The following is a 13,149-nucleotide window of genomic DNA, read 5'->3' on the forward strand; positions in this document are numbered from 1 at the left end:
GGATTTTACTTATCCAGCATGTTGGGGAACTCCCTCTCAGCACGCAGGCTGGAGGAGAGACCCAGAGCAAAGAAAGAACACACTTTTTATACCTTTGTAAGGGGTGGGCGGATCTAGGCACCAGGGTAGTTAGCTTATTTTAATTGGTGTAGCCAATAACCTTCTTAGGTTAGGCATTGGTTGGTTTGTATAGGGTGACTTTCATTTTGTCTGTCCTTGTGGTTTTTAGTGTGAGGCGGGGCAGGGGCATTGTTAATCTTGTTCTGGCAGCTGTAAGCTTAGTCATTTTGACCTATATGTTTCTACGTTTGTTTAGTCAGCCAGCTTCTTTATCTGGCTCTGTACTTGGCCTGCTAGTACAGTTTGGAAAGTCTTTTTGAAGGGGGAAGGTACTGAATTTATTTTGGATATTACAATAGTTAAAACAAAACAAAACAAAACAACAACAACAACAACAACAACAACAAAAAACAACAGAAAAACAACCCTAAAACTTTCCCAGAAACATCAGGGCTCCTTCTGTCTCCTGCTCATGTCAGTGGTGGAAACTGGGAATCACTGCCCAGCTTGCTTTCAGACCACAGTCATGCATCTCTATGGATCAGAGAGGTTCTCTAACGTGTTTATTTGCTCTTTCGCAAAACGGAAAAGCAGGGATAAGACAGACAAGGCAGCTCTCCTCTCTGCACCCCATAAACATTTAGTAAACATAGAAAACCCAGCACAGAGAAGGAAGATTAGTTTTTTAAAAATGGATATTTTCTGTATTTATATTTCAAATGTTATCCTCTTTCCTGATTTCACCTCTGAAAAACACCCTCCCCTGATCACCTCCTCCCTCTCCCTTCTCAGCAACCTACCCACTCCTGCTTCCTGGCCTTGGCATTTCCCCACACTGGGGCATAGAGCCTTCATAAGACAAAGGGCCTCTCCTCCCATTGATGTCCGACTAGGCCATCCTCTGCTGTATATGCAGCTGGAGCCAAGAGTCCTAATGTGCTCTTTGGTTGGTCATTTAGTCCCTGGGAGCTCTGGGCGTACTGGCTAATTCATATTGTTGTTCCTCCTAAGGGGCTGCAAACCCCTTCAACTCCTTAGGACCTTTCTCTAGCTCCTTCATTGGGGAACCTATGCTCAGTCCAATGGTTGGCTGTGAGCATCCACTTCTGTATTTGTCAGGCACTGGCAGAGCCTCTTAGGAGACAGCCATACCAGGCTCCTGTCAGCAAGCACTTGTTGGCATCCACAACAGTGTCTGGGTTTGGTGATTGTAAATGGGATGAATCCCCAGGTGAGTCAGTCTCTAGGTGGTCATTTCTTCAGAAACACCCATGGAAAGACTTACAAAGTGTGGAGTAGAGACTGAAGAAATGACCATCTAGTGAAGGAAGTTTTTAAACAATGCATTTTGAAGCAAAGGAAGAGGGCAGAAAGACAGGAGAATATTTGAAAGCCAAGCGTGGACTTTGAGATCAACAACACTGTAGTCCTGCCAGAGAACAGAAGGGCCATCCCTTCCCACCCATGGGGATAAACGCTGGCCATCTTACACCAACCAGGGGCACTTGTAAGTCAGAGTACAGAGAAGCGTCTCCCGTGAGCAGCCAGTGCACACTGGCAAAGGGACTATGGAGCAGAGCCAGCCCAGAGCATTACTGTGTAGCCTACTTAAGTTGCTCTTCTGAACCCACGAGGCAGGATAGGAGATCGGCCGACTTAGGACATGTACTGGGGTGAATGAAACAAGACAGCTCGGGAAGAAGCCAGCTCCGCTCTCAGCACTCCATGCTGACATAGGGAGAGATAACCTTGCACAGGTCAGCCTCTCTGGAGAGAAAGGTTAGGGGCATGTGAAAGCCCTTAACCCAGACTCACAGGACACAGTGACTTGGTCAGGCAAGTTTTGAGAAAAATCTCACCCACGGGTGCATATGTACATGATCGGTCGCATCCTTGAGATGGCCAAGGGGTGAGATGGAAGCAGCAGATCTGTGGGGATGTCGGGCAATGGGACAGATAAAGCAGCAATCCAATTACAGAGATAATTAGCACCTCTGAGTTGCAAGCACCACGTTTACAAGCGGACCTCACTAGAGGAGAGTTCACATTGCCCAGGGCACCGGACGCTTGCCTTCTGAGAGACAGAGATGCCCTAGGCCTGGAGATGTCTGGTGTCCTGACTGAGCTACTGCTCATGAGGACTGAGCTTTCCAAAGCGGCTGCCACCCTTTGGGAAAGATTACATCGCAAGTGGACAGAGTTTTAGAAAGTGTCTAAGCTCCCCAAGGAACTGGATAATTGACTTTCTTTTGGCTCACTCCCACTTTAAAAATTGTTTATTTTGCAGCTGGAAATTCCATTTGTCTTAGGTCTTAAGGTGAAATTAAAATTCCGTTTAGGGACCGAGTATGCAGACATGGGATTTCCACCTTCATTATGAAGGATTCTGTTCTTTGCTTGATTTTCTGCTGCCCTGGGCTCTGCTGTTTTGAGAGATGCTGTGAGTCTGTTTGGGAGGGAACCTGAAGCAGGATGGAGCAGCATGTCGGACTCATTGCCTTCTGAATAGCAGCCAAAGAGCTCTCCTCTGTAGTCCTTCTGTGGGATCTTCCACCACGTTCACACCGGACCCTACCTAGGTGGTTGGCAAATGTCTGCGGCAGACAGGGAAACAAGCGATGCTGTTGGGTTTTGTTTTGTTTTGTTTTTGTTTTTGTTTTTTTTTTCCTGAAGACAAGCCATTTCATTGATTAAAAACATAATCCCACCCTGCTATTCTTGTTATTAGTTCCAATCCCCAGGAGACAGGTTCAGCCAAGAACTCAGCATTCTGGTGACATTCCTGACAAATGCTCATTGTTGGCTAAATTATACTGAGTATGTCAAGGATTACATTTAAATCTAAGTCAAGTGTGCAGCATCAGGGGCAACTGGACGGGCTTGGAGGATGGCTCAGTAAAGCACTTGCTCTAAAGGCATAAGAATGTGAGTTCAAATCTCCAAAACCTATATAAAAATACCAACAGTGTGAGCATGGGGTCCCAACAGCAAGATGGGAGCAGAGACAGGCAGATTCTTGAAAGCTAATGGGCAAGGTAGCCTGGCCAATGTGGCAAAGTTGCAGGTCAAGGAGAGGCCCCATCTCAAACATAAGGTAAGAGGTGCCCAGGGACTAACAACCTAGATTATCTTCTGCGCCTGTATACTCACACACACATACATGTATGCACACGGGTGTATGTGAACACACGCATGCATGTACACATGTACATGGGCATGCAGCTGTCTCTCTTCCTGGGAGGTATCATAGTAGAAAATCCTTCAGAATTGGGACCCTGTGCCTAAACCTCGTATTCATGCTGCTGTGTCTTGGCAAAAAACAAAAACGAAAACAAAACCTTTCTCAGAGTGGCCTCAAAGGTGTGAACTAGCCACATTTATCACAGCTAAGCACCATCCATTTCAGTGGCATCTTACTGACACCCTCTGCCATTTAAAGGCCAGTGAGAGTAGTACTCTGTGTCTGAAATACAAAAACGGCTAATCCGAGCAGAGCACACTCTGACCTTCAAGGGGCACGAGGCACGGGGCATGAAAGATAAGGGGTTTGTCTTGGGGATACCGGTGGGTTGAGCATCTATTCCAGTGGTTCTCAAGCTGTGGGTTGCAGATACTTACAACTTATAACAGTAGCAAAATTACACTTAGAAAGTAGCAGCAAAGTAATTCTATGGTGGGGGTTGCTACAACATGAGGAACTGTGTTAAAGGGCTGCAGCATTAGGAAGGCTGAGAACCACTGTGCTGTGCCTTGGAGAGATTTTCTAGCTGGTCACAGAGTGAAGCCTTTCCCCTCTGATCACCACTGATGCCTTTTAAGAGCCATGAATCACGATGCAGCTGTTAAGATGAGCCCTGTTACGGTGACTCCTTGTTGCCAGGGCTGCAGACAATCTACCCTTTCCTAAGTTTATAAGAGTTGTTTTCATGGTTCAACCAAAGAAAATCGGTAAGTATGCCCCCAACTGGTAGATGCTGGTGGTGGAGATGGTGGCCGCCCACAGCTGTTTTCTAGAAACAAAGGGAAGCAAAGGTACTTTGTGTGAACAAATTCTGAAACTGAGGCCAGTGGCATTTTTGGTGCCCTGTCGCTGCGCTGGATGACCCAGTTTTGATCCCCAGCACCTGCATGGTGGGAGAGAAGCACTCGCTCCTGCAAGCTGTCCCCTGACCTGCCCATGAGTGTCATGAGGTGCACATTCACACACATTCACATGTACAGTCACACACTCACACAGACACACACATACACACACATACATATACACACACATTCTCACACACACATTCACACAGAGTAGATGGTAATATTCTTTTTTGTTTTTTAATTCTGAAAGTGAGCAGCATTTCTGTGGAAGTCCAAACACTTGCTCTAACTTTGTGCTCAAAATGTCTTAAAAGACAAGGACATTGTCCGTAAGGCACAGAGCAGCCTTTCTCCCCGCTCCCCCGTGCTGGGTAGAGACCAACTCCTCTTTCTCAGCAGCATTGGTGGGGGGCGTGTCCTCCTCCCCTGTAAGCAGCCTGCACACCCACCTCACATTTGTTCTGTAATATCAGCTCTCTAAGGACAGGGATCTAACCATGACCTTTCACCTCTCTGTGGCCCCTTCCAGTACAAGGCGCATGGATAATTCCAACACAAGGCTGGCCGTGCAAATGGAAAGAGACCCAGGTAAGCACTTTTTATATTCTTTCAAACTGTGTTTCTTTTGTTAGGCAGATAGATATCAAAGAAGGTTTAAGTACAGTCTATGCAGCCATGACAGAGGCTCCATAAATACACTGACTACAGGGCATAACTGGGCAAGTAGGCCCATCAATCCCCCCCCCCCAAGGGTTGCTTTAGAAATATGCTAAATTGGTCAGTGACTGTTTCCAGTTACCCCATGAGCACGTATTAAATTCTTTGTGTAGAGCAGACTTTAAACCTTAGAGCTGGTCTCTAAGGAAAATATCCTTTGAGCTGGGAATGGTTACAGCATTCAGGAAACAGGTGCATGAGGGCCAGAAACTCCAGACCAGCCTAGGTGGCATAGTGGGGCCCAGTCTTTATAAAGAAACTAAACCATGGCCCTGTGTTGGCCTTTATATTAACAAACCACTGTAGGACTGAGCATGAAGAACTCGTCAGAAACTCTGCTCAACGTGGAGCAGTGGAGTCACCTGATAGAGAAAAATCCTTTGACTTTTCTTTCTATAGTTGATCTCATTTTTAGCCATTTTGTCTCTTTCTTATCAGGATGTCAATTTAAAGTGATTTTATTTAAGGTGGACATCTGCATAGGCCTCATCCTTGTCTCTAGAAAGAACAGTGTCCTTGCTCCCTCCCAGGATCTGGGATCCCAGGGCTGACATGAAGCTGCAGCTGGCTGTCACCACCACCCAGTATCACCCAAGCATCAGACCAGAGGTCACCAGCCCCTGTAAAGATCAGACACAACATCTGGAAAGCAACTACCAAATGCATCCCATCTCCCCTGTGTAAATCCCACATGCAGAAGTGAAGCTGTCTTTATCGGGACCATCTATACCGAGACTGCATAAGCAGCACACGTAGCATAAAATCGGAATTTAAAGTGTGGGAGCACTGCAGAGTCAGGCTTATTATTTGTGAGACTTTCTGTCAGGGTGTAGGGGAAGGAGAGGAAGAGGGACAGTCGCTGGCATGCAGCTGTGAGATTGAGTGACACATCAGGATTATTACATTAGGCACAGGGACAGCCTCAGAAACGCATCCTGCATCCAGATGACCATAATGTCTCATTTTCCCTAATTATACAGACGCATGGGCAGTGTGTACTAAGAATACATCCTGAGCCACATTTCTACGTTTACTTATTGTGTTTGAGTATAGAACCGTGTACACAGTAAGAAGGGCTAATTCCCATTTGGGGCTCTCTTTAAAAGTACAAGGAACTGATGGTAGCCTCTAATCAGTGTCTTCCATGCCAGCCGATTCATCACAGACACTGAATATGGAGCAGGCTGGCAGGCTGGTACATGGAGACATCTTATCAGCAGTTCTCTCTGTCAATCATAAACAACTTATCGATGTCTCAGCTTATCACTTCAGCTCCAGCGCTGAATCAGGGGCTCAGTGTCTGATAGCTGCCCCCACGGGTCTCTTAGCAACAGCCTGGTCCTCCTCCCCATATAATGCTCAGAGATATCTCCATGCTGAGGCCAGCCTCGAGCTCTGTTAACCATGGGTGCAGAGTGAGGGCGCAGCCTTTGTGGATGACCTCATAGAACCTGTCTCCTCTCTGGTAAACAACATATAAGAAGTCTTGAGTGAAGCTCCATGCCTGCCTGGCTATTCAAAGGTTTCCTGCTCCTGCAGTCAAGGTCCTGGAGTTTCTCTTTGGCCTCCCCAGTTCTCCTTTGGCCTACCTAATTAATCACATATGAAAAGGAATATCCCGTTTGTCCAGTCTTCCCCTGAAAGCTTATAGCCCTCATCTTGAGGCAGCCAGAGAGGGAGAGCTGCAGTCAGAGTCTGGAGGAAAACCATGGAAATGCAACACATACCTCAGTTTACCTCTCCACACATAGCCCTGTCTTTCCACCAGGAAGTGGGGCATCCTCGTTCCATCTCCTTCCAGCACCCTTTCGTCTCCCTTTCTCTCCCCATCCATCTGACCGAGTGTTGAAGGTTAACCAATGAGCAGCATTAACAGAATCTAACCCTGGTTGGGACATAGAGGCAACTCTCTCAGTTCCTACTAGAGAAACACAAATGGACAGCCACTGTGGGAATGGTGGACCCAGAGCCAGGGTTTACTGACAGGAGTGTAAAGTTAGTTTTGCTTTGTGATGGTTTTACTCACAACTGTGCACAATGAGACAGCCCCAACGTTCTTCTGTATACAAGGAAGCCAGGGAGCATTTGAGACAGGACATGATAAGTAGAGAAGGTATAGGCCTAGAGTTCAAAAGTCTGTGTGTGTGTGTGTGTGTGTACATGTATGTACATGTGTGTGTGTATGCATGTGTGTATATGTATGCGGGTGTGCCTGGTGCATGTGTGTGTATGCTTGTGTGTACATGTGAGTGTGTGTGTACATGTGTGCACATGTGTATATACGTGTATATGTGTATGCACATGGGTGTGATTGTGTGTGTGTGTGTGTGTGTAGGCAAGAACTATTCTTCAAAAGTCATCTGACTTTGTTTTCTGAGTCAGGGTCTTTCAGTGGCCTGGAACTAGCTCAGTGAGCTAGGGTATCTGGCCAGAGAACCCCTGGAATCACCTCCCTCTGTTTTCCTGGTGCTGGGATTGTAAGTGCTTGTTACTACGGTTGTCTTTCTAAAAACGTGTTCTGTAGGACAAACTTGGGTCCTCAGTCTTGCACTGCAGGCACTGCCAGCCCCCAAGGCCAGAGTGTCGAGCCCAACACAGGATTATGGAAGTCATCTGCATTTAGGCAACAATGTATCTGTCTAAAGGTTACATCAGGGTCTAGAGGGAAGGCATAGGAGGTCTCAGTATAATCCACCAAAGCAGGTGGAAACTGGTGCTGCTGTGTACATAGACTCCAGCCTCACTCAGAGGGCAGCACACCGTTTCAGGGTCTGAGCATGAGATGAGCATACAATGGTGTACTTCCTGTCCCACCCGTCCTCAGGGAGTGATGACAACAACCTTAACTCCATCTTCTACGAGCACCTGACCCGGACCCTGCAGGAGTCTCTCTGTGGAGACCTGGTGCTTGGCCGCTGGGGCAACTACAGTTCCGGTGACTGCTTCATTTTGGCCTCGGATGACCTCAACGCCTTCGTCCACCTGATTGAAATCGGAAACGGTCTCGTCACCTTTCAGCTTCGGGGACTGGAGTTCCGAGGTAGGAGTTTCTTTCTCTGACTCAGTGTGTAGGGTTAAGCATCAACTCAGTGGGTTGGGCAGAGAGCACTGCTTAGAAACCTCCTTCAGGGGTGGGGAGATGGCTCAGTCACTAAAAGCATGTACTACTCTTGCAGAGGACCCAGATTGTGGGGCTCACAACCAATTGAGTTCCAGAAGGTCTGATGCTTCTTGGCCTTTGTGGGTCCCTGAACTCTCATGTGCACACTCACACACTTACTCACAAATAAAAATAAATATTTTAAGTAAAAAACCCACCATGAGCAAAAGACTCGGGGACTGTTCTGCTGCGTGGGAATCAAGGCATTCTCTACTCTTGACCAGGCATTCTGACAGAAGCCCACCCCAGTCAGCTAGAGAAGCAATGACACCTTCTGATCTGCCCCCTGCTCTCTGATCCACCCGGAGGGAGCGTCCTCACCACTGTGGGCAAAAGCCATCCCTGCTGATGTGCCTTCTCCACCCCAGTGGACTGTGTCCTCTCAAACCCAGAGCCCCAGTAAGCCCCTCCTCTCTTAAATTGAGTTAGCCAAATTGTTTTACCACAGCAGCGAGCAAAGTAATTAATGCAATAACAGCTCAGAGTGAAGTGGTAGACAAAATTAACCAGGCCATGTTTCCCTGTTTGCGGGGAACCAATGTCACCACAACATATTGGATTAAAATTTAGAAGGGGTTCCTGCTGGGCAGTGATGGCACATGCCTTTAATCCCAGTACTCAAGAAGCAGAGGCAGACAGATCTCTAGGTTCGAGGTCTACCTGGTCTACAGAGTGAGTTCTGAGACGGGGCTACACAGAGAAACTCTGTCAGAAAAACGAGGAGCTCCTAGGAGTTTCCTGTGTTCATTGCTTTCTCTTTTTCCATCAACCACAGTGGGAACCCCACTTGCCTGTAAGATCAGGACAGTCGCAATGTCTTCAGGGACAAATGGCGGCTGATTTACCTGGATCCCATACCTTCCTCTACAGTAGAATTTCTTTGACTTAGTAAGATCATAGTTTTAAACACAGAGACTTCAAAACACTATAGCTGAACAAAATTAAAGTTCTGGGGAAGAACGCAGTTGACCCCAAAGGACTGTTACTGGCTTTGTTTCTCTTTGGTGCATATTCCAGTATTCCCCACGGAGGCTGGCTTCCTCCTTGGGGGTATTCTGGACCTCTTCTCCCTCATTCTAGTTTGCTTCCGAATTCCCGGTCTTCTGGTCAAATTTAATCTTCTTTGGCACTGCCTGGGGACAGTCAAAGAGAGCACCCACAGAGATAGAGTTCTCTCCACCTCTCTCCCTCTCCCTCTCCCTCTCCCTTTTCCCCTCTCCCCCTCCCCCTCTCCCTCCCCCTCTCCCTCATCCTCTCCCTCCCCCTCCCCCTCTCCCTCCCCCTCTCCCTCTCCCTCTCCCCCTCCCCTTCCCCCTCCTCCTCTTCCCCTCTCCCTCCCTCTCCCCTTCCCTCCCCCTCTCCCTCTCCTCTGGAAAGCTACTGAGGAAGCCAGTAGAAGGAATGGGACCTATGTGCACACTTGCAGCTTCACAGCTGATTCTTCCTCCTCCTCCTCTTCCTCCAACTCTCTGTTTCTCTCCCTCCCTCCCTCTCTCATACCAGGGATCAAACACAGAACTACATGCATGCCACTGGGCTATAGTTTTTTAGGAAGAAGGAAATCTACCAGAGAAGGAAGCCAGAAACCTGGGGTCATGGGGAAGAGAGTCTCTGTCTTCCCCCTCCCAAACCCTAGCTGGTGAAGAGTTGTATCATGTTAACAGGAGGTCCTAGTGTCAAGCTACAGAAATCAACCCTGGTTAACACAAGAGAAGAAGGCTTTATGAGAGAGTGCATCCAGGAATGAGGATTAGCCTGAGCAGCATGGGCCAGGTGTCTTGTGGTTTTGAGCGAGTCCAACATCTGAAGTCACACAGCAGGAACTGGAGAAATACTCAGTGGTTAGAGCATTTGGCTCTGTTAACAAAAAACTTGAATTCAGTTCTCAGCACCAGCTCTCGGGGTCTGCTGACCTTTGCTGTCTTCCGTGAGCATTTGCATACACAGGACGCATGCACACACAGCACACACACACATACAAACACACATACACTTACACACGTGCACACATATAAATCTTAAAGTCACAAGGCAGCTGCAAGGATCCAGGGCTGACACCCCCCCCCCCATCACTGAAACACTGGATGCTGCTGTCCCCAGAGAGTAGATAAATAGCCTCTACCACCACTTCTCCTCCTGAGTGCTCCCCTGTTGGTCACCTCGCCTTTCTGTCTTGCTGTGCTGTCAACTTAGTCAGAGTCCAGGTCAAGTGCACCAGATACCCTTTGACCAAAGTCACGGTCACATACAAGTGATCTGGGTCAAAGGGTATCTGGTTTCTCATTTCTTATCATGAGAGATGACCCCTGAGATGTCCATTGTGGGTATATTAGTTAGAGAAAGGCCAGCTGCTCTAGCAATATGGCTGAGTACTACGTCCACGGCACAATGTGCTTTCGCTTTGCTGACGTGGAGGTTGACCAGAGTAACTGTGGCAGGACACAGAGCGGCTCCAGTTAACACGACCGAGCGTCACAGCGGATGTGTCTTCGTGCACTGCCTTCAAGGGTCAGTGTGGAGCCTAACAGAAAGTGGAGGAGAACAGGGAAGTCATTCCAGGCCAGGCCTTAAGCACGGAACAGGCCATGTCCCTCTATGTCTTATGGTCCCTATAGAAGTGACTTGAGTACCTAGAGGGCAAGCAGAGCTCTTGTTAGATTGTCCCATCCTTCTGGTAGCTAGGTGACCTTGGCAGGTCAGATGGCTTAGCCATTTCTGTGAGCACGCGTGAGTCACTGTGCCTCTGACTGCAAGGGCGCCCACCCCTCCAGGAGCCTGTAAGGTAATTAATTATTCAAGGATTCACAGGTGAATATCAGCTGAAACAGCAAGCCAAGGAAATAGACAATGCACGTGAGAGAGCCAACAGGGCAGTGGCCCTGAAAAGCTATTGGCTGCCTGATGGATGGACAGAGGCCGAGGAGCCAATAGTCAGGCGAGGGGGAGGAGCAAACAGACAGGGTATCGGATTGCTCAGCCAATAGTCAGGCTTCAGACAGTTCTGAAGGCGAGGAGGAGGAGCAAACAGGACATCGGATTGCTCCTTTACAAGATGCCTGAGGACTTGGGGCTCAGGACAGAGCACCTTGAAGGTGACAGCTACCCCCCGCCCCAGAAGAGGCATCCTCCTCCCTCCCAAGGGAGATGAAGAAGGACCCTGAGCTCACAGCTAGCTCAGGGTGCAGTGGTCAACCATGTCGCTCCCTATCTGGATACTGCCTGTGGGGTACTTGATTCAAATCTGAACTGCAGCATTGACTTGGTTCACAGACAACTAGTTATTGAAGTCTTATCCCTCTGGTTTCTCACTCAGCCTTCTGAGAGCTCCATGCCACTTTCCTAATTGGAAAAACCAGTGTGCTCTCACATCTGCTTCTTAAGTGGACCTCCTGAGGGACTTGGCTTTACAGAGCCTCAGGGTCCCTTCCAGAGCCTCACTGAGACTCTGAGCTCCTCTGCATCTTTGGCAGTCCATCATTCTTAAAGACACAATGGTCGCCACCTTAGGGTGTACCTGGGAGGGAGCTGGAGTCTTTTCTATGCTACATTTGGCATAACTTCTCTTGAGAAGCAAGTGGCTCTGTGTCTAACCCAGGACTCAGAAATACAGGTGGCCTCAAGGGAGCAAGGAAACAGTGGTCAAATCCCTGTCATGGTGCCTGTCACTGCTGGTGTGGGATGACACTAGCCTGTCACTGCTGGTGTGGGATGACACTAGCCTGTCACTGCTGGTGTGGGATGACACTAGCCTGTCACTGCTGGTGTGGGATGACACTAGCCTGTCACTGCTGGTGTGGGATGACACTAGCCTGTCACTGCTGGTGTGGGATGACACTAGCCTGTCACTGCTGGTGTGGGATGACACTAGCCTGTCACTGCTGGTGTGGGATGGCACTAACCTGTCACTGCTGGTATGGGATGGCACTAACCTGTCACTGGTGTCAGGTGGACACTAGCCCTCCACTGTCCTGGGACTTGACACCCGATGAATGGGCTGAGTGGGGAATCGGGTACGAATCTTGGAATGCATGAAAGCTTACTGAGTCTATGGGTGACAACTTTAAAGGGGCATGTGAACACTACGGTATGGTTTCCCCTAAGCCACACTGGCATTGTGAGTGTGAGCATGGAAGGCAGGATGGGGGATAACCAAGGGAAAAGGAAGCCGAGGACAGGAAGCTCCAAGTCCTTACATGTTCAAGGGTGTGACAGAGGTTACAGTGCTTGGCCAGGCTAAGAAAGGAGCAAAGCAAACAAATGGGGGAAGAGGAAACAGGATCCCAGGACTGCACTGAGGATCTGTTTGCCCTGAAGGGGGCGGTGACCACACTGGGGTTGATGTACTAGAGGAGACAAAGTGGCCACTGGAGACGGGGTGCTCTGGGCTGCTACTGAGAGGGAGGCAAGTTTTGATAAGCACATTTAGGGTTGTTACTGTGAATAGAAAGGGGAGGGGAGCAGAAGAAGAGAGGAAGCGAGGGAGGAAAGGAAATAGACATGGAAAAGGGAGGTGAGAGGGGGGAAAGGGATGGTGGAAGAGGAGGAGAGGGAAGAAAGGAAAAAGGAAGGAGAGAGGAAGAGAAGGGAGAGGAGGGAAGGGAAGGAGGGGGAAAGAGGGAGAGAAGGAGGGAGGGGAAGGAGGACAAAAGACAAGGAGGAGAGAGGGGAGGAGGAAGAGGGAGGGGAATGGAGGGGGAAAGGAGGAGGGAGGGGAAGGAAGACAGAAGAGAAAAAGGAGGGAGGGGAGGAGAATGGAGAGAAGGAGGAGGGAGGGAGGAAGGGGGTTAAATAAGGAAAGACTGAGGTAAGTATTGTCTAAACATTTTTCAAGTCTATTTGTTATTAAAATTTTAAATCTCATTTTCTCAGAATCCCTTCAGATTTTAATGTGGTCCCATCCTGCAGGCTGTTCTCTCTGCTCAGCATCTTGGTGAGCCTTGCAGAAGGGACACTGAAAGTACAATAGGGATGTAGCGACCCATTCCCGTTGGAGCTAGAAAACAACTAAAAGCAAGATTTACGCTCCTGTCTGTGGGAGATGTTATCAGCCTTTTCACGGTTTGGCTGACCCCATAATCACTGGCCCGTGGGGACGTGTGAAACTATCCCTGTAGCCTAATCTCACT

General features: G+C 48.6%; 1 protein-coding gene across 2 annotated transcripts in view; it reads left to right on the top strand.

The window, feature by feature from the left end:
• Pcnx2 (pecanex 2) overlaps nucleotides 1-13,149 on the top strand; it is a 145,394-nt gene that overhangs the window by 104,754 nt on the left and 27,491 nt on the right. For both annotated transcript variants that reach the window (XM_085843512.1, XM_021170316.2), the window contains exons 24-25: nucleotides 4,676-4,734; nucleotides 7,688-7,903. In XM_085843512.1, the coding sequence (XP_085699638.1) occupies nucleotides 4,676-4,734; nucleotides 7,688-7,903 (275 nt within the window). The remainder of the gene's footprint in view (nucleotides 1-4,675; nucleotides 4,735-7,687; nucleotides 7,904-13,149) is intronic.

This window comes from Mus caroli, unplaced genomic scaffold (genome assembly GCF_978045245.1).
Source record: "Mus caroli unplaced genomic scaffold, Mus_caroli_1 scaffold_10, whole genome shotgun sequence".
NCBI lineage: Eukaryota > Metazoa > Chordata > Mammalia > Rodentia > Muridae > Mus > Mus caroli.